This window comes from Populus alba, chromosome 18 (assembly GCF_005239225.2).
Source record: "Populus alba chromosome 18, ASM523922v2, whole genome shotgun sequence".
Taxonomy (NCBI): domain Eukaryota; kingdom Viridiplantae; phylum Streptophyta; class Magnoliopsida; order Malpighiales; family Salicaceae; genus Populus; species Populus alba.
Genome location: NC_133301.1, coordinates 2,690,105 through 2,712,674, shown reverse-complemented (window position 1 = coordinate 2,712,674; position 22,570 = coordinate 2,690,105). Strand labels below are relative to the sequence as shown.

Here is a 22,570-nt window from a genome sequence, read left to right as displayed (position 1 = left end):
CCAACCAGCCTTGCTGGAGAAGAAGAAAAATATGCGTTACGATTTAGTCCTTCAATTTGCTATTTATTTCTATCTACTACCTTGATTGGCTTTAAACTTTTAATTTTGTTCAATTTTACCCATGAAGAACTTCAATTTCAACCCCATATTTCTTCGCATTTTTTCCTTTGGTCCTTGGTTTCGGATTTATGCAATTTGACCCTTAATTGATCAATAAACTTCCAATTTCTTCAACTTGACCCCTGATTTGGTCAATTTCAGTTTGCGCATTTTCCAATTTGGTCATTGGTTTTGGATTTATTCAGTCAAGTTCCTCATTGGCCATCAAACTTCAATATCTATGCAATTAAGCCCTTGATTTGACCACATCAATATCAAAAATTCTATTTTGACCCCAGAACTTTAATTTCTTTTGATTAAAGCCTAAATTGACTTAAAAATCAATTTTTGTTGTAATCAAACCCTATATAAATTCAATTAAACCTCTAATAAAATTTAATTGAGTCCATAAACATTTGATTTTGAACTTTTTTCCTCGAATTGAATTTTTCTTTGTCAATAGGACTTTTCATCTGTAAAAAATATAAAGTCAAATTTTAATCTTTGAATTTTTTAGCCTCATCAACCAACTTCTAGTCATTTTCTGGGCGCTCTGACATCTTATTCTTATTGTTATTATTTTTTGGATTTTGTTTTGTTTTTTAGTTCGAATATTATTTTGATTTTTTGGAAGAGAAAAGTGAATTTGAAGAATAACCCAAAAATGGGTTATGACAATCAAGTCGACTTGATGGGTAAAAAAAAAAAAAATCAAGGGATAAAAAATGATATAAAAAACAAAGATAAGATGTATGAGTTTAAAGACAACTTAAATGATCGGTAAAAATGGGTTTGACATTAAAAAAAATTGACTTTATTTATTTTTAATATTGATACAATAACATAATACTAAAAGATGAGACTAAAAAGAAAAAAAAATAATCATAAAAAACTCAATGTTGAAGGTTTTTTTTTTTTTTTTTTTTTTTAAAATAAATAGGCGACATGTTGTCTATTAGGGCAGACGGTGCGTCACCTACTATGCCTAACTCATAATCCAACCACCACTGTGGTGGATGGAAAATCACGAGGTAGTGTTTTTTGAGTTGAAAGTCCATTATTCAACCTATGTTCACTTAAAAACACATAATAAGCACCATGAAAGTCTTTCTAAACCATTTATTAACCTCAAAATACCCTAAAATCACCCAAGGAAACCAAAACCAACAGAACCTAAAAGAAATCAAAATAGAACTCAATCTCTTTTTCCAGACATGTTGATAGGGAAAACCTGCCAGTGTCAAACTCTTCTCATCGAACGGAACCCATTAACACCAAGTTAGACAATGTTTGTTGTTGATATCACGACAACTAGCTATTTTCTCTTGTTTTTGTTGTTTTCTAGTAATTTTCTCTCTCATCTCTCTAATCAAGAACTGAAAAATTAACAAAATGAGCTTTTAGATCAAAATAAAAATTTTCATGAATCTAGGGTGTGTCATGTATTTTTTTTCCAAGTTTTAATTTAAAGCCTACTTTCATATAATTAGACCATAAGATTATCTAATTGAATGAAAAAAAAATTAAAAATTAAAAATAAAAAGAAATTGGATAAGAAGTTCACTACTCATATGAACAATGGCTGACCTTTAGTTTTTTTAGTTTTTATAATAATTATACATCATGTAATTTGCATCCCACACACACATATACACTATACATGGCATAATTGATTCCTTTATGAGCCCTACTTTATCAACTTTGTTTTCTCCCATGTTTTAACCACCGAATATTCTTATAATTATCAAGGAAGTGGCAAAGGATGTTTGTTATAATTATCAAGCATAGTTTAATTAAAAAGCAAATAAGAATGGTTATATTTAAGAATATTAATCCCTATTAAGAAAAAAAAATTACTACAAGATATTATTGATGCCCTATCTTATGGAACTACGTTAGTTGTGACATTAGAATTTTTTTAAAAAAAAAATCAACCCACTTACCAAAGTAACATTTATAAAGTGATAAAGATTGTGCAGTAATAATTTGTCAACCAATTAATTCATTCACTAGTGAGTTGTTCAAGTCTAAAAACATGATTAAAAAAAATCCAAGGGTTGTACTGACAAAGTTTTTTTTGTTTTTCCTATATAGTTCTAGTTAGATTAATTGAATGTCAACACAACAACCATGATCTATCATTTCAAACATCACTTAATCAATAATTAAAACCTTAATTTTCGAAAGGATTAAGCTTTAAAGTAGCAAATTGGCAAAGTGGTGGACTATACATAAAAAGCTAAATTCATCTTAAAAGATTAACAGTGACAATTGTTGTCTTCTTCACTAGGAAAAGGTTGCCTAAAAGAGTATATCTAAAACATGTAGAGAATTAAGACATTGAATAAAAAAATCAAAAAAATAAAAAATAAAAAATAAAATCAAAATCAAAATGTTGTGTTAATTATTGCCATTGTTTGCCATGACAGATCTTAATCAAGATTTTAGGATAGACAAGAATGACTTAAAGTACAATATCAAACCTATGTTAGAATTCAATTTTTTTTTATTAATTTAATTTTCTAATATTATTACAATTATACAAATATATCTCAATAATATATTCTTACTAAGTGTTATTTGAGTAAGTTATGTCGTTCAAGGATCAAGACAACTAACATCTAAATGAATGTGAATTAGATGTATCACTAAATTTTACACTTTAAATAAATTACTTTAAGTAAATGCAATAATCAATAGTATAATCAAAGTACTTAAGGTAAAGAGTTAAGGAAATGAATGTGCAAACTTGTTTTAACGCGGTCGACAAGCCTATATCAACACCTCAAATACCAAATCATACTTGAATATTGTATTTTTACCTGACACTTAAATATTTATGATGATGATTTTGTTTTCTCAATAGAGTGGATATTACAATTTAAAATTCTAATATCTCTATACCTCACTAGATAACACTTATAAGATATGAAAGTGTTTAAGTGTAGTGACAATGAGATTGAATACTCTTTCCGTTAAAATATGAAGGTTTAATAGCATAAACTAGAGTATGATCAAGAATTGATGATTTTGATGTTATTTTACTTTTAAAATAGCTTGTAAACCACACAAATATAGATTCTCTTGCTAATTTTACAATCATATATATATATATATATATATATATATATATATATATCAATCATCTGACAACAAAAACAGTCAGTCGGTTCATATTAGTCAAGCCAATCGGTCGACCGGTTCCTGCAGAATTTCCAAGTAATCATCACTGATGAATAAGTGGTCAAATGGTTCATTTAGTAACTCCAAATGATTGACCAATTCATGCAGAATTTCAAATTTAACGATTTAACTTGGGTGAATTCTTAAAACTGTCTAACATGAATTTTATTTGATGATTATCAATCATTTAATGCATGCATAGTGAAATATGTGAGTTCATTTTAATTATGCTATCAAGTAAGATATAAAGATTTACATTTAATCACTAAAATGAATGTTTATTCCAAATCTTCACTTTTTTCTTTTCTTGAACTTTCGAACTTCCAGATTGAGTTCTTCACATAATCCGTGATGTTTGTTGATATGTTATTTATATAAAACATGTGTAAAACTTATTTTTAACCAAATGTATTATTAGTCTATCTTCTATTTTGTTGTTATCATCTAAACATATAAAAACAAGAATACATGACTTCAAAGTTGAACTAGTCAATCAAGCATGTATAATTCACAAAAGCGTACCCTAAATAATACACACAAAACACTTCTTTTTTTCTAGCAAACAACATTTAGTTTGCTGAGGGTGACTAAAGAGAGCTGGAATCCTATTTCAAACATTCTCTTGGAGCCGATGAAAACTCTTTTATGCCATTGACACTAACATCTCTTCACCGAGGCGAGCAGGTCCCCCACTGTGTTCCCAGCGTCCTCTCTCTTTCTCTCTTGTCTGTCACTGTTGCATCCTTGACACTTGACAGGGTATTTTCACTGGTGGACTTTCGCCATTCCAATTCGAAATTCCCAAATGAGATCTTTGGGTATCTCCTTGGGTCCCGAGCTCATATATGACTGTTCAAAAGTACCCCTGCTCGCATAGGAAGCTGCTGTGAACGAGAGAGTTGTTCATATTTTTACTGTCACTTGCTTCATGTCGAGTCAAAAAACCGAGCAAATTTCAGGTGGAAAAAACAAAGAGAGCAAGCTTTGGCTGCAAATTCACCATTGCAGATATCAGACAGCAGAGTTCTAGCTCTATTCTCACCTCTCATATCAGTCACGTCATTCATCGGTTGATGCCTTAACACCTGCAATCATAGAAGCTAGCAGCATTGTATACGTCATCATGTTTTGTTGAGTTCAAGAAACCTTAGAAACATCAAGAATACAAGTCTCAGCGCCAAGGTCAGAAACTTTCAATACCACAGCATAAAAATGATCTTTGAGGATCAATAATGTGGTGATAGATACCATGATAATATAACATAACGATGATGTTTTGTGATGATAAAATAATAATGATTAAACTAATCAGATTCTGAGTTTTCTTTTTAAATATTACTAATTTAATTATTAAAATTTTAAGATCATTGAAGTCTTACATGATTGTTAATTTTAAAGTCTTAAGATTAGTCGAGGTGTACGTAAATTAACATCAATATTCACAATTAACAAATAATATTAATGGTAGTTATAAAAGTAATAATAATAATAAAGATAACTGTAATATTTTATAACGATAACAACAATAATATTATTGCAATATCTTCCATAAGGATAATAATAATTGAAATGGTTAGATAATGTTATAAATGATTTAATTTGTGTAAAATATTTAAAAGATAAATTAATTAATTTGAAGAATTAATTATAAAATATTTACATTCATCAATTTTTAAAGTAATTTAGAAGATAAAAATAAAAATAAAAATAAAATATTTTTATGTAATATATTTTAAAAAAAAAAAAAAACCAGGTAATACTGGTAGTCATTTGTCCTTGTTTTGTTTTGTTTCGCAGGAGGAGCCAAACGAAGAAGCTGCTCCTACTATGCAATAACACTGGGGCAATGAAATAGCTTGTACGGATATATTTGGATGATAGGCCAAGGTCAAGTTCGTGTCATCTGTCACTGGGCCCCAAGGCTGATGTCACGTGATATAAGCCCACCGTCATCCCCCATCAAGTCACGTGGCATTTCTAACCGCCAATAGAATTTTAATGACCGTTGAATCTGAAAAGACGAAAACGACCTCGACTGTTGACAGTGATTGAAGCACAGAAAAATACACTTTTTAGTTTTTTGGACTAAAGAAGTGCCTCGTTATTTTTGTATAAGGATTAGTGCATTTTGATTTGACGGTTGAGGGTAATTCGGTCATATTGAAGAATTACACGTGTCAAGAACTTTTTCCTGTAGTTATTGCTTGTTATGGTATGATTTGACTGGGTGTGTTTAAGCTTGAAATTTGGATCTTTGTGTTACAAGACTTGCTCACATCTGAGCCGTTGAATGGACAGCTAAAAGGGACATATTTCGAGCTCCAGGGTAGATCTAACGGCTGGGATGAATCAGAATGTGCAATTTTGACATTTCGTATTGACATGATTGATTCACTTTTAAAATTAATGTTTTGCTCCCTCACATTCTGACCATTTAATCACCGCCCATAAAATTGAAGAACTTGCAATTACATCCTTTGTTTCTGTATTTTTAAATGGATGAATACATTAAATGACGCCTTAATGAGTCTTTTGCTCATGCATTTCACGTGGTGAATATATTAATTACTGTATTTTTATATTATTTTTATAAAACTAATTATATTTTAAAAAAATGTAAATATATCATTAATTATCAATTTTATTGCACATATATATAATCATTTTTTTTAGAAAAAAAAATTTGTGATGAGAAATTCAAATATACAATGAAATAAAATAAAATTATAAATTATTTTAAACTTCTTCGTCCTTACCTATTCAAATTTTCTCTTATATGTCATAATATTTTATTTTGAAGAAAATGTCATCGAATCAATAAAATAAAAATTCATTTTTAAAAAACCAAAACATAGATAATAAAAAAAAATTAAGAAACTTGAAAACCTAATAAAAAATAAATAAATTAAAGCCCCACCCAAAGAAAAAGAAGAATTCAATGAATAAAATAAAATAATAAAAAAAAGACCATGCATGTAGGTATGACTTGATGGCTAAACGTGTTCAAGTCTTTACTAAAATGCCTAGACACTTAGGTTTTTTTTTATTATTTATTTATTTTTTAAATTAACATATGACACATTGCCAATTGCATCCTAGATTTTGACCCCCATCCTGTGATGGAAAAACTGAGGGAGGGTTTTTTTTTTTTTTTGTATTTTCAACCTATTTCACATGAAAACACATTTAAACATTATAAAAACCATCTAAACCACCTACCAATCTTAAAAACACCCCCAAAACACCTAAAAACCCACAATAAAAAAATTATAATGGTATAAGATCTTCTTGTTTAGGGATGTTTAGAGAAAAAAAAAAACTATCACCATCAAACTCTTCTTGTTGAATGTAACCTGTTAACACGTAGAATAACAAATCTTTTCTCATTATTTTGATGTGACTTTCTCTATCATCTTTCAAAGTTAGAGAAAGAAAAAAAATGAATTTTTGGATAAAAATATTATTGAGAATTTCAGATTATGTATATTTTTTTCATGTTTTATATTTGAGTCTTTTTTCTTTAATTTGATATATTTATCATAGTTTTAAGCCTAATTTTATCTAATTCCGTCATAGAAAAATTCAATTGAAAAAGTAAAGTTCAAAAACATTAAAAAAAAGTTGAGAGTATAATAATTGTATGGATTTATATGTAACTTTTATCTTTAACAGTTGATTATCAAGTATAGAATATAACGTAAAAAAGTGATGGAAAAAAAATCCATGACTTGACATCATAGAAAAAATTGAAAAAAAAATAACAATTGCCAATTCTTAAGATTTCAAACATAGAAGGATGATATCAAAGAAAAAAATTTTAATGAACAAAAGGAAGTCTAAAATAAAAAAGAACCAGCAAAATCAAGTAAATTCATCAAAACTTGTGAGTGAAATAATATGAATGAGATAGCCTAAAGCAAGACAAAACAAAAAAAAAGAGGCTTAATTTTAAAGGACAAAACCAAAAAAATAATAAAAAAAAAAAAAGGGTTACCTAAAAAAATAGTTGAGCCACTCGACTAAACCTGTTGTCTAGATCATGAGACGAAGATAACTTGATTAAAAGGAAACAAAAGAAAATAACAAAGTTCATTTATCAAAATGAACAACTATGAAAGATGTAATTGGAAAAAAAAAATGATATCAACTTATGTTAATTTTCCAAACAATCACCCTAGCTAGTGATGAAATTGGATGCATCCCATCTAAAAAGCCACTATTTTAAAACTCGACTCGATATGAGGTTTAGGTTGGGTTAGGTTTTAAAAGAAATTGAGGGAGAATTGACAAGGTGTGAAACAGTAAAACATTGACCCACGACCAAGTTAACCTAGGAAAACCTAGTCAAAATACATTAACTATTTTTTTTTCTTTTTTTTTTTAAAATGACATCATTTTAATTTGGTTATAAAATAAAATGATTTGGTTGACTTGAGTTAAATCTAGCCAACCCACCTGTATATTACCTAAATCGACTCTCAGGTTAGGTTTAAAAACTATGAGAAACACCACAAAGACCATATTCAAATAAATCAAATGTCGAATAATGAAAAAAAATTAATTTTATAACAGGATAAAAAAGTAGCAATTAAGAGAATGAAGACCTAATTTGAGAAGATAAATAAATGAGAGAACAACCTAAAGTTTTGAATGAAAGAGAAAAATTGAAAAGAAAAACCAAATTAATAAAAGAATCCAAAAAAAAAAAAACAAAAACCATGAGAATGAGGATGAAATTTGAAAAAAACAAAAAAAAAAATCAAGATTATGGATCCAATGATGAGATTGAAAACAAATTAAAATTTGATATAAGATATAAGAATCAAAATTATAAATCAAAATATTAAGGGTCAAACCTTAAATATCATCAAATTTTAAATTGAAGGGAAAAATTAAAAAAAAAAATCAAATTCTCAAAAAAGTCCAAAATAAAAATAAAAATTAAGAGAATGAGGATCAAATTTGAAAAAAAAAAAATTAAAGATCAAGATTAGAAATCCAAGGCTGAAACTAAAAACATATTAAATTTTAATAAAAGAACTAAGAATCAAAACTAAAAATTAAAGGTTAAACTTCAAATGTCCTAAAATAAGACAAATATGATTTTTCTAAGAGTCACCACGAAACTTAAAAGGGGGATAGAGAGAGAATGGAACAAAAAAAAAAAGGGCAGCCAACAAGAAACCATTACCATAATAACCACACGTGCTAGCCCATGTGGAAAGGGATGTCGTGTGGCTTCCAACATCGTAAAGGAAGTTGGCATTCTTTCATAGGATAATGACCCACACGCCACTTGAAAAGCGTGAGGTGGTGTATACATAGCATTTGTGAACAATTTTTATTTAATAATTTCTTAAAAATAAAAAAATTATATTTCCCCTACCCAACTTAATAACAACAAAAAAAACCCATTGGAATGACATAAACACCCTTGGATACAAGGCTTAGAAAATTTGATTTTAGGGAAATTTAGTCAATCTAATTTTTTAAATAAAGTAAAAAACCAAAAATATCTTTTAATATTAATTAAATGAAAGTAACTTTTAAAGGTGATTTAGTAATTTTAATGTGTAATAAGAATATAAGATGACCACAATGTCCCTTTTAAATTTGGATACAATATTTGTATCCTGAGAAATTGGAGGCAGGATAAATCAGTAAATACTGTATAAATCCACAATAAACTGTGAGTATTTGCGCAAGGTTTTACTTTATTTTTTTATTAATTAATTTCCTGCTCCCTCATGAATATTCTTCAAAATACATAAATAGACTGAGCTGAGCTGTAACCTAAAAATCTTTTTGTAGCCATACATAAATCCACAATAAGCTGCCTCCAATTTCCTGGCTCCATTGATGCATGCGCATAACTTTTTCTGCTAACTAGCAAGACAAGACTTTGGACTCCAACTTGCTAGCAACTTTGCACCCCATTAATCTTGCTGCAGCAAATATCCTCTCTCTTTTTTTATTTTTTCCCATATTGAATGATACAACAAGGACCCCAGGAAGAAAGAAACAACTAAACAAATTATCACTGGCCTTCGCAAAAAGCTTCAGCAAATTCTTCAAGCTGGTGATCATGGCGGCGTGATTACTATGTGCGATGCTAGAAGAATCAGGCCCCATTTTGCAAGCTTTACATGGCAAAGAATATTTCCTCATATTATTCTGGACCAGCACCTAGGCAAGGCACTCTCTTGCATGGTTGGAATATGCTTTCTAATTGAATATTGATCATTGAAATCTTCTTCGTTCTAGGCCTCTGTTGAGGTCCATGACACTGCTACCACTGCAGCTGGTGGAAACCCTAGCTCCTGTTGTCGGATGCTATTGTGCCTACATATATAACTATTTATTGGTGACAAGAAACTTGGCACTCCTAAGCTAGCTAGCTCTTTCATTCAATAATTGCCATGAGGTGCTCTCATGGCAATCATTTGGACACGTTTTGGTGTTTTCATGGAGTCTACAAGCAAGAAAAAGGTTTTTGATGCTTCGAAATACATTTTCCCTGCTGAGGAGTGTATAGGTGTACAATGATATATATATATATATATAGCGAGTTTAGCTACTTTTTTATCTAGTGATGGTTTAATTATAATACAATCATTTCATATATATAATGTCACATAGAGAAAAAAAGTTGATTGACATTATATACATGAAATGATTGTATTATAATTAAACCATCACTAGATAAAAAAGTAGTTAATATATATATACACACACATACAAACACATGTATAGAGAAAAAAAGCAAAAGTTGAAGGCAAAAACACGTGCGCATAAACTTATTTCATTACTCTCTAAAATAGTGTAATCTAGGTCCTTTTTATCTTTTAATTCAATTAAATATTAATTATTCTGAAAATATTGATGGTGTGTGGGAGGCTCCCATGCACTTTGAGTGGTGCATGTAGTACCTTGTGGCATAGAATGCTTGTTTGCCATGTCTTTGGATGCACTGTCACGTTTTTTTTCTCTCGTTGACGCTCATGTCAACAGTGGTGGACCGGGGCAATTTGTCGCCTATCAACCATTCTTTTTTCTTCTTCTTTTTCTTTTTTATCCTACTTTAAAAAATATAAGCTGGTCCTCTTTATTGTTGATATTTCAACTCTAGTCCTTGTTCTTCTGGTTTCTAATTTTTTTCATTGGCCATTTTGTTAAATTTTTATTTACTTTCAATTTAATCCTTTAATTCTAATTTATCATATATAATTTTTTAAATGCGGTCATTCTTTTGATTTATACTTTTTTTTCTTTGTTTTTTTGTAAAAATTTTGATAGTTTTCAATTTCACATGCAATCAAAGTTTATGGTGCTATGTTTTTACAAGTTAACCCGAGTGTTTTTTATTTTTCAATTGCCACCTTTTATTTTAGAACCTTTTGTGTAATTGATTTTTTTTCTCGATTTAATTCTTTACACTTGATTTGTTGAGAATTGACTTTCAGGTTTTTTCATATATGATACTTTTGGTTTAATGACTCGGGTCACGGTTTGAAAAGTTAATGCAGGTCGATATTTTTTTTTTAAATTATTATTTTTTATCTTATTGTTCCACATTAATTTTGTTTTTTTTTAATAGTTTTACAGTTTTCTTTAATTTTTTTTCTATCAAATTATGTTGAGCTCATAACTTGAACCACAAGTTTCACAGGTTAATCCAAGTTGACTCGCCTCTTATTACCTAAATTACATAGCTATCACATTATCTCGAGATTACTCGAGCTGCTTTTTTATTTTATTTTTATCCAAACTACATACTTTCAAATTTTTTAAATTGTCGTGGTCTTTTTAAAAAAAATTTATTTACTATCATTATTAAAAAATAATTATCATCTAATTAAAATAACATTAACTTATTAAATCCAGTCATGTTATAACCTGAATTATTTATTTCTTTGAAACTTAATTGCAACACCTGATATCATTCTTTACGCAAAAAAATACAAATCCCCATCATAGCGTGGGTCATGTTTAGTGGAAACTATGACTTGCTGTAACCTCCTCTGCCACATCAAAATTAAATTCAATCGAATCAATAAAAACATATTACAAGACAATAAGACACTGTTCAATTGAAATAATGATGTAAAACATCATCAAACAATCTTGGTTGTCCCATCAAAGATCTAGTTACAATTATATGTAATTTTATTTTTTTAAAAAGAAAAAAACAGCTTCGTCAACAAATGAAAAATCCCAATGAAGTGTGTATGGCTACATGGAATTTGTCTTCTGCTGTAGTTGTTTTTTTTTATTATTCTTTTACTCCTATTTTTTTATTCTTAGTATTAATCATAAATGGAAAAAAAAAATGTAGAAGTTGTCAAACGAATCTTGAAATACTAATGTTACACATTTTTAACCCTTCTGTAAATGAAAGCTTCCTCCGTAAGAAAAATGACATTATGAACTTGATTAAAAGTGCATGTAGCAAAATTGTCCAAAAAGTCCAACAATTGATTTTTTTAAAACATCTCTTTTAATTATAAGTTTCAATGTGTTGTTAAAAGGTCATTTTAATGAATATTTCCTTGTTTGATTTATTTTAAATGATGCATTTTATGGATGCTTTTGATTTTTTTCTTAATAAGAAAATATTATGATTAATTTTTAATAATTTTATCTAATGATAATAAAAAGAGAGGTAAATAAAGTATTTGAGTTTATATGATTTTTTAAAAGAAAATATGAAAAATATTTTAACAAAACAACTAAAAACAAATGAGATCCGTTTAAATGTTGATATAAATGTTGAAACGTGTTAATATATTTTTTAAAAATGTTTAGATAACAATTTCATGTCGTGACTCGAGTGATTATTGCGCATGGTCATAAGTTCAAACACTAGTTGTGACAATATTTTGTGTTATATTATAGATGACATATCATCCATGTTTCTCTCTTAGAAAAAAAAAAAAAAAAGTAGTAAAGAAAAAAGATACAGATCCAAGTAAGCAAAGACCCATATAAATGAGTTTTTTGTAACTTGCCTATGGATTTTTTTATTGGTCCTTTGATTTTTTATGGCTTTTTTTTATCTTTTGGTTTTTTTTAACTCCATCCTTTAATTTTAGATTTTTTAATATTTTATTTTTTATCTTATTTTATCTTTTAATGTTAGGTTTTTTTTTATTAGTATTGAGTTGCTTGTGAATTAGTTTTTGTATTTTTTTTTATCATATAATAAAATAAAATAAAAATAATTCAATTTATTGGACTCAACAACTCAGGTTACGGGTTTAGTAGACCGACTAAAATGAATTTAGCCTGTTATTTTTATAAAGTTGAGTTGGGATTTTTCAAGTTTGAATATATATTTATACCAAATTTAATGAAAATATTAAAAAGTTTTTGTTCATCTAGATATAATTTTTTTCATGTTTCAATTTTTTTTTTATCCAATCTACAATCATAGCACTAGAAATAACTTAGTATCATATATACTAAAAACACCACTTTGTAGTAAATTAAATTATTAGATAAAAATGAGGCTAAAATTTATTAATATTCTCAACCGATCTTCTGAATTAATTGGATAAAAGTACATTGTTATTGATCAATATTTGAAAAAACAAGCACTTTCAGCCACATTCCATAACGAAAAACTAATCTTAGTTGCAGCCTCCATCATGAGCACAAGCAGTGGTGGATTCCATTTCCACCTGAGTTTCTTCTCTTGGTAGGCAAAAACATTCGTGTGTTTTATCAACACAGACACCTCGTCCTGATGGACATTGAAAGGAGCAGTCAATATCACGAACACATTTTGCTGCCTCCACTGATCTTCCTGCTACAGTACCTGCATAAATATTCAAGAAAAAACATCAGTTTTCCAACACACAAACCCTAAGCGAGGGGGGGAGGGGGGAGAAGAAAGCGAGAGAGACTCACTAGACGTAAGAACCAAGAGGATGAGCAAGAGGACAGGTTTCAAAGAAGCTTTCTGCATTTCCTAACAGTGATTTATACGCTAGAATGTATTTAATTAAATAGTTATGGTATAGAAATGGGGGGAGCCGATACTATTTTTATAGGCTATGGCGGAATATTTGTGAGGCAATGTTAACAAATATTTCCAAATATCCTTCCTACTTGTTTATGAGATAGATACACTACTATATATATATATATAGTTGTCTTTCCTGGTTAAGAAAAGTTTTTAGATCCCTTTCTATCCAAGCATAAAGGGTTTCAAAGTATGTCCAATCTAAGATTGTTAAAATACCCAATTTGACTCGTAAAAGTATATGATTTTACAAATTAATATAGGCTTAACACGCAAAATTATTTAAAAAACTCAAAATAAATAAAATCGAATGAAATCATGTAAAATCACGATTTCTCCATTATTTTAATGATTTCTGCACAATTTAGCCGCCTCGATTAGAGAACATGGATTATACTCAAGCCAGCTTAGCACATTCAACGGGCTATGGGGTGTTTGAGAATGTGATATCAATTGTGGTTCAAAATATTTTTAACTTGAAAAATATATTAAAATAATATTTTTTAATTTTTTAAAATTATTTTTAATATTAATATATCAAAATATTTTAAAAACATACAAAAATTAATTTTTTTAAAAATAAAATACAATTTCAACCACGGCTACGGTGGTGTGGAGAATGACTTTTTTTAATTGCAGGAATCAGAGCTCGCTTAACTGGCATGTGCTGGAAAAATTCTTCCTTGGGCTTGGGATTTTCAAACACCGATTCTAAAAAAAAGGGCCCACTGCTAAGGTCGCCAGTTTAAATTTGAGGCCCAATTAAAGCCCAACTCATTCAGAAAGGGTCCAAAAATCCATTGATTGTAGTGCAAACATCAAATAAACTACCCAAAGTATTGAGGTATTAACAATTTTGTATCCAGACTATTTTTTTAATCAATTTTCCTACTAAATTAGTTGTATTCCTCAATTAAGGCTCATGATAGATTAATTAATAGGAAGTAAAAAAAAAACATTGTTTTTTTTAATAAAAATCAAAAAGCACAATTCGGATGGAAATATAGATTAAACCTTTAATTGAGAATTTTCAAAATTTCAAGGGTAAAATCAATACTGATTTTTCTTTGGTAACATTGAGATTATATATATAATTGAGTGATATTTTTAAAGTTTATCCTTGTTATTAAAATGAATGGTTGAGGATAAAAGATAATGAAGGTGATATTGGTGAAATTAACATTAAATTTGGCTCCATACAGTTAATGCATGCTTTCCATAACACTGGAACTATTTCATGCTTCAATTTGGAGAGGTTTTTATTTATTTATTTATTTATTTATTAATATAAATATTTTGATTAGCTTGTATGTATTTTTACTAATTTTAAAAATTTTAAAATTAACTATAATATAAATTTTTAATAATCATCATATTAACATTCACATTACTCAAACCCGAAAACTTAACCATTTTTTCTCGATTTTTCCTCGATTTTCAATTTGGAGAGTCTTACACCAGTCCATAGTGGTGGCCATTTTTCCTCGATTTTTTAATCTGTTATAGCTTCCACGCGATTCGAAGAATTGGCCATGAACATGCAAGATTTCACGATAAGACGATCTAGTTAACTAAAGCTAATTTAAGCATTAAAAATACAGTGGATATAGATATTTGTATTCTTTATTAGAATAGTGTAATGACATCTTTTTAAAAAAATAAATTAAATGTTTTCATAGTTTATGATTTTTTTCTAATACTTATTAGTTGTTTAAAAATTGATAAGGGATATATTTTTAAACACACTAAAATAACTCAATTATCCTTTAAATCAAAAAAATTTGAAATTGATATAGAAAGGTATTTATGTTTTTTTATTTTTTAAAATACAATAAAATAATAACTTTACCTTTGATAGGAAAACAATTAAAACATTGTATATTGGATTTTTGGTCTTTTCACTATGTTTTTTTTTTTTGTTTGTTATTAACTGTTTCATCGAGAGAAATTTGAACTATTTTTATTTTTTAGGTATTTTGTTGAATTTATTTTTTTTTAATTTCACTCTTAAATAAAAGATTTATTTTTATTTTTTATTTTAATTTTGATCCTTATTTTTTGATTTTTTTTGTCTTTTTGTCAAATTGAATTTTCTTTTTTATTTCACCCTTCAATCAAAGAAAAAACTTATTTTGTACTTTAAATCTGATTTTATTTTTTTAATTACTATTTTTTTTGTTTTGAATCATTTTATATAATTAAGATTTTTTTTTCAATTTCATTCTTCAACATTTGATTGATTGGAATTGGGTTTCATGGTTTTTCCAGATAAAATGCTTCTAATTTAATGTTGTGGGTCACGAATTTAAAAAGTTAGTATGAGTTGATTAGTTTTTTATTTTAAGAAAAGAAATAGGCTTTATGATTTTTTTTTTAAATTTAATATAAAGTTATCATGATCTCACGACCGGAGTTGTGGGTTTGGTGGGATAACCCGAGACGACTTGACATTTATTACCAGGGTTATAGTTTTGTAATGCTAACTCAGGTTGGCTCAAACCCAACTTTTTAAGGTTTTTTTTTACTCAATTTCATCTTTCTGTATTTAATGGAATGATAATTGAATTATATCGTTTGTTTTTTTTTTTAAAAAAAATGTTTTTTTACATGTTATCATGATTATTTTTTTAATTTATTTCATTTATTGTTGTTGCCTCCTCTTTTTTTTTATCTAATTAAAGTAAAATTAATTTATTTGACTGAATCTAATTTATAACTCAAGTCATGTATTTTTCTTCATTTTTTAAAACACACTTTCAGCATATGAATATCATTCTTAAAAAAAAAAAAAATTCAGACCCGCAAACGAAACATGGATCCAAAAACAGTAATAACTATTTGCAATGAGAGAGGTGTGAAAATGAAACCATGACAAAAACGAGAGCTTTACTTTTTAGTCTCACTATCATTTCTCAAGAACAAAAACAAATGGTTTTCATGACATATCGAAACTCTTCAAATATCGTACCATATGCCGAGCATCAGGGCCACCCGAATATCTTCTGTCTGTACAATACATTGATTTTATAAATTTATGGAGTAAATTAACATTCTCAAGCATGAAAATAATGGTAGCAATTATAAATAAATAAATAAAGTATTTTTAACCAAAAGAAAATATTGCATGTGGAGAAAGTTTTTTAATATTAATATGATAATATATTAAAATCCAACTTGAATTAAATTAGGTTAATAAGTGAAATCTAGAATTGTATCATGAAACCGTTATAATTCTATATATATATAAAAAATAAATTGAAACAAATAGGAAGCTCAATATCCAATTAACTCAATATTAAAAGATATAATTGATAAAAAATAATATTTAATTAAAAAAACAACTTGAGTGAACCCAAATTAACTAGCCAAACTCATAACTTTAGTCGTGCATTTCACTAAATTTAATAATTTTATATCTATGAGATTATTTTTTATTTAATTATAAAAAAATTAATCTTAAAAAATAAAAAGAAACAACCATGACAAACGTGACGAAGAGATAGTAAAAATAGGCCTAATTTTTATAAGTTAAATAACACAAGGAGGTTTTTTTATATTTATTTTAAGTTAAATTAAAAAAATATAGTATGTAATAAAAAATATTTAAAAAAAAATTAGGGACTAAAATGCATGAAATAACAAAAAAGAAGAAGAAGAAGCTAGAGTGTAAAATATAGATAACATAAAAAAAAAACATAAAAAAGCAAAACAAGGCAGGGCATACATGTTGTCTAGAGCCTTCGAATACAGACAATGATTTATTTTTTCCAAGATTTTCATTTTCATTTTTTTTCTAAAACACTTAAACAATACCTAAAAACCTTGATAAATCTATTTATAACCTCAAACAATTTTAAAATTGATTCAAAAACTCAAGATCCACCCGGGTGACAAATATTTCTCAAGTTTAGATCTACTTTCTCATGGAATTGTAATGTTAAAGAACTTTTTAGTAGAACCCCTCTCATCAAATGAGACTTGTTGATACCAAAATCAACTATTTTAATGGCCAAAATTGATATCAACCAAGATTTTCTTTATATATCATCAAAATCCGATAACTCTACTTTTTTTCCCCTCTCAAACTAGGAATAAAAAAAAACTTCAAAACCACCCTCAATTTTCATTGACTTTTCCATCCCCGCCCTCCTCCTTTCAGTTTTTCACCACCTTAAATCCACATTGAAACTTGAGGAAGTGAGGAGTACACAATGCACTGAGTGACATCGCCTCCCCCATTTTCTCTGTCGTAATAAATGCCGACCTAACATGCTCGCCTGTCCAAATCCTGATCTCCCTATCCTCTCTTTTTTCTCACCCAAAGGAGCAAAAAAAGTCATCATCCACAGGGTTGACTTTTTGGAGCAACATGCACATAACTGGTCCAAGACAGAATCTTTTATCTTCAAAACAAGCAATCGCAATGATCAAGTGCTCTCACATGCCGATCACATTGGGACCCCAAATATGGTTAAATGTCGGTCCATATAAAAAAAATACAATAAGCTCAAGATTCACCGTTAAAAGGTCTACACAACCACCGGAAAAGGACACCATCATTTCACTTCCATTTCCCCATATCCACAACTAGCTGGAACATGCATTCTTCCTCCCTGGCTTCTTCATGATCGGAGACAATCCAAGATCCAATCATGTGTGCGTGTTTTTGTTTTATTTGATGCTATGAGGTATTTTTAATTTAGTGTTTTTTTTATTAATTTGTTTGATATTGATATTTTAAATAAGATAAATTTGGTTGGAATACATAAAAATAATTAAATTATATTAGAGATGATTGAAATATGATCATGGTTGTTTTTTAAAATGATTTTTTTTTAGAAATATATTAAAATTATGTATTTTTTATTTTAAAAAAATTATTTTAAACATCAACATATTAAAATAATTAAAAAATATAAAAAATAATTCTAAATAAAATAATTTTTTTAATATATTTTTTTAAAAAAAACAAGGGTAACCACCTCACCAAAAACACCCTATGTCATAAAACAAATATTTTATTCCATGAGATGGAATAGTAAAGTCAGGAAAATATGAAGAGAAGCTGGCTCAAAAATACCATTTAACAACAAAATAATATAATAATTGATATGACAAAGAAAACCGCAGCACCAAATATGACTAAAAACGACGTCGTCACCGTCAACTTCTAAAAATCAAACCAGCTATAACTCTCGCCTTCAGGCTTCTACAACGACAGAAAACACAGCACCTTCGTTTCAAACTCTCTCTCTCTCTCTCTCTCTGGATCACTAAAGCTGCGTCTCTTGAAAACCCTAATTTCTCTCCCTTTCTCCAATCTAAAACCCTAACTCTGAGAAATTCCCGAACTGTCCTCTCCGCCAATCGCATTCTCGAAAAAAGTTCAAATCTTTCTACCTCCAACACTCGATTTCGACCCGAGTGGACTCAGTGAGTCACCGCTCAATTAACTGAACTCAGCGAGTCACACTTTTGGTCCCTTGTTTTTATTGGCGGTGGGTTTTGTTAGGAATGTGAAAAAATGGAAGGAAATAATGGGAGTTCTAGTGAAAATAGTAGCAGACCACCGATACCTCTCTCTGCTTCTACTACTACGACGTCGTGTAGACAATGTTTTAGCATTGATCGTGTGCCTGTTAGCTGTAAAAAGACTCTGGTTCGTCACCAGTCTCTTGTAAGTTTCTAAATTTTACACCTTTTTGGCATCTGGATTTTTTTTTCGTGGTTAAAGAAATTGGGTTTTGGTTTTCTTTATGTTTCTGTAATTTTAATGGGGTTTTTTTTTAGTTGGATTTCTAATGTGTTGTGCCTTCTTTGTTGTTCGAGAAATTCAAGTTTGACTTTTGATTGGGTTGAATTGGTTTGTTACGTTTGATCTTGTTTTTCTTTCTTTCTAGCATGTGTTGTTCTTTTAATATCACTATGTAATGTATCTGTAATTATTGACTCTTTGAAGTGGACTCCTTGACAAGGAAGTTGTTAGTGATTTAATGAGAATGTTTTCCGAGGAGTAATGCTAATTTTGATTAAACATCTCATCCATGGAAGAAGTGGGTCCCGCAAATACAACCGTGGAGATTTGTAAGCAATGGTGATCTACAGTTCTTGTTGCCGAGATTTTGACCTGATTTTTGTGCAGGTGAAGACAAAGACGTTGGATATCTCTGTTAAACCTCAGCTTGGTGCAGAAAATCATGATGCGGCTTTCATTCCAATTATCCGCTCTGGTGCATGTGCGGATATTGGCTTTCGCTCAAGTATGGAAGATGTGTATATATGTGCTGACAATTTTATGAGTGATTATGGACTCAAGAATGCTAATGATGGGCCCAATTCCTTTTATGGGGTACTATTTTCTTTCACTTAGTTCCTCTTATGATTCCTTGTGTGGGACATTCAAGAAACTGTTGGCTGTTCTTTGGTTCAAATGATGTGCGAGATATTTGTGATTTCCTAGGAGCATTGGCCCTTTTCGTTTATTTGTAAATTTTCTCGTATCAAAATTCTTAAAATCTGCAATTCACACCATAATACCATTTCAGTTAAGTGAATAGAAAGCTGTAAGACAAAACTTGAGGCCTTGCAAAATATAGCCTTTTGTTTTTGCTTGATATTCAAGAAACACAATAGTTTTATGTTTTCTTTAACTCTGCTGTCACACACCATAGCTGAACGCATCCTTTTGCAATTATGGCTATGGTAAAAAAATATGTTTATGTATGGTTGATTGCGAGTGCGTTGCTGGTTATGATATTGATATCAGCTATTGTGATGACAAGTATTAGTTTAAGTCGGTTCTGTTTCTGATGGCTAGGTGTTTGATGGACATGGAGGAAAGCATGCTGCTGACTTTGCATGCTACCATTTGCCAAGACTCATTGCTGAGGATGAAGACTTCCCCATGGAGGTTGAGAGGGTTGTCACTTCTGCATTTCTGCAAACCGACTCTGCTTTTGCAAAGGCTTGCTCCCTGGATGCAGCCCTTGCTTCTGGAACTACTGCACTAGCAGCTCTTGTTGTTGGGAGGTTAGCTTTTACCCATCCACCAACCGACTCAGCTCTTCCTGGAGCATTTAATGCTCACCAAACTAGGCTGTGGTACATTTTATTAGTTAGATTATTAAGAATCTTTATCCCTGGTGCTTAGTTTCACCAATTACATTACTGTTGAGTTAAGTAACAAGGTAGATATGAGCTATCCAAGCTATAGTTGGGCTTTTTATGAACCTGAAATAGGTTGAATCACATTCTATATTCAAAGGCAAGCGTCCATCTGGATATTTCTTAGGGAGGCTGATAATATGAGTTTATTCAGGCAAATAAAAAGGCTGCAGCTAAATGATGGTAATGCTTGCCCTTAGGTCGTATCTCCAAATTCACACATAAGAGCTCATTAAGGCGGGGTCTGTGGTTTTTCTCTTACAGTTAGTTTGTGAGGACTTAGTTTTCGACTACTTAAAATGCTATTTATTTCTGATGACAGGTTGTTAGTTGTGGCAAATGCTGGAGATTGTCGGGCAGTGCTATGCCGTCGTGGCAATGCCATCGACATGTCTAATGATCACAAACCAATGTGCAGCAAAGAAAGGAAGCGCATCGAGGCATCTGGGGGGTACATTTATGATGGTTATCTCAATGGACTACTCAATGTGGCTCGTGCTTTGGGAGACTGGCACATGGAAGGACTGAAAGGTGATGGCAGTGATGGTGGGCCACTAAGTGCAGAGCCTGAGCTTATGACTAGGCAATTGACTGAGGAAGATGAATTCCTCATTATAGGTTGTGATGGGATTTGGGATGTGTTCAGGAGCCAAAATGCTGTGGATTTTGCTAGGCGGAGGCTTCAAGAGCACAATGACCCAGTCATGTGTAGCAAAGATCTAGTTGATGAAGCCTTGAAGAGGGAGAGTGGGGATAATTTAGCTGTTATCGTGGTTTGCTTCCAGTCTGATCCTCCCCGAAACTTGGTTGCCCCACGTCCAAGGGTGCACAGGAGCATATCTGCCGAGGGTTTGAGGGAGTTGCAGAGCTTCTTGGATGACTTGGCAAAATGAGGCAGTAACATGTTCCTTCTCTTTCTAATCTAGAGTTTTAGTTGTAGTTCTAGATAATGAGAGAATTGAGTTCCAATTGTAACATATGCGGCGGTTTGTTGCTCGGTTAGAAGTTCATCTTGTTTCAGCCTTTGTTTGGCCTGATCTAGACAGAGTTAATTTTTCGTGAAGATGGTTTGTTGTGCGGTATTAAACTTGTTCATCAATCCTTGGAGCATTTACTGTGTTGTGGTTTGGGTGTTTGATTTTGTTATATTGGTGGTTCTATCTCTCTCTCCATCCCCATCTCAGTCGTCCTCTCGAGTCTAGAATGTTTGTTATGGAATTGAACATTTTCACTTCGTTGCTGGTCATTGCAACCATGAAAGCATTTATTCTGAACATGTACTTAACTAGATGTAGTAAGGTTTTATTGTCCAAGCATAAACATGTTTAAACAAGGAAGTTTATAGTTCAAGCAAAGTCATATAGGGCAAAAATTCAGGACATAAGATCTTGCAAGGATAATCTCTGCGAGCAGTTGCTGTAAGGTCAAGAATTTAAGCTTTTACTAAATTTGGGAGACGATCACAACCACCAGGCACCAGTCCTAGGTCCTCTCACACACTTTCTTCCACCCACAACACCTTTAAATGCTAGATTGATTTCCTCATAAATACTACGACTTGAGCCTTGAAAAGAGACTCATGAGGACCCCTGCCATATTAGGAAAAGAAGACGGGCCAAAGAAGTGAATGTTTTGAAACTAACACTATGTATGGATAAAAACTATTGTTTACCATTTTATTTTTATTTAAGATACTACACCTTTTAGAGCATCTCTAACCGAATAGGTAAATAAGGAAGCAAAGTTAAAAAGGTGTTCATTTAAGTTTTTGTTTTTTTTAATTTATCATTCCAATGTAAAGCTGACAATAAAAATTCAAAATGGCTGTTTAAATTGAGAAGAGCTATTTCTACAAATTTTTGTAGAAATAACAAAAAAAAAATTAATGTTTTTTCAAAGTTTAAAAGTTTGATGGTTTTTTTAAGGTTAAAATATTGGTTGTTTTTTTCAAAGTTTGAATTTGAATTTACTTTTAAAAAATTAAATTTTTAACAGTAATATATAAAACTAAAAATTAAAAATATTTATATAAATAAATTTTAAGTTTAATTTTAAATTATATCTTTTAACTTTCATACTATTTCATTAAATTTTATATTA

The 22,570-nt window shown here is 29.9% G+C and overlaps 1 protein-coding gene across 1 annotated transcript; it reads left to right on the top strand.

The window, feature by feature from the left end:
• The first annotated feature begins 18,502 nt into the window (after positions 1-18,502).
• On the top strand, positions 18,503-21,616 carry LOC118051088 (probable protein phosphatase 2C 22). The gene is made up of 4 exons (XM_035061629.2): positions 18,503-18,983; positions 19,449-19,655; positions 20,124-20,335; positions 20,793-21,616. The coding sequence occupies exons 1-4, from the start codon at positions 18,831-18,833 to the stop codon at positions 21,361-21,363; spliced, it is 1,143 nt and encodes a 380-aa protein (XP_034917520.1). The 5' UTR covers positions 18,503-18,830; the 3' UTR covers positions 21,364-21,616.
• The last annotated feature ends 954 nt before the right edge of the window (positions 21,617-22,570 follow it).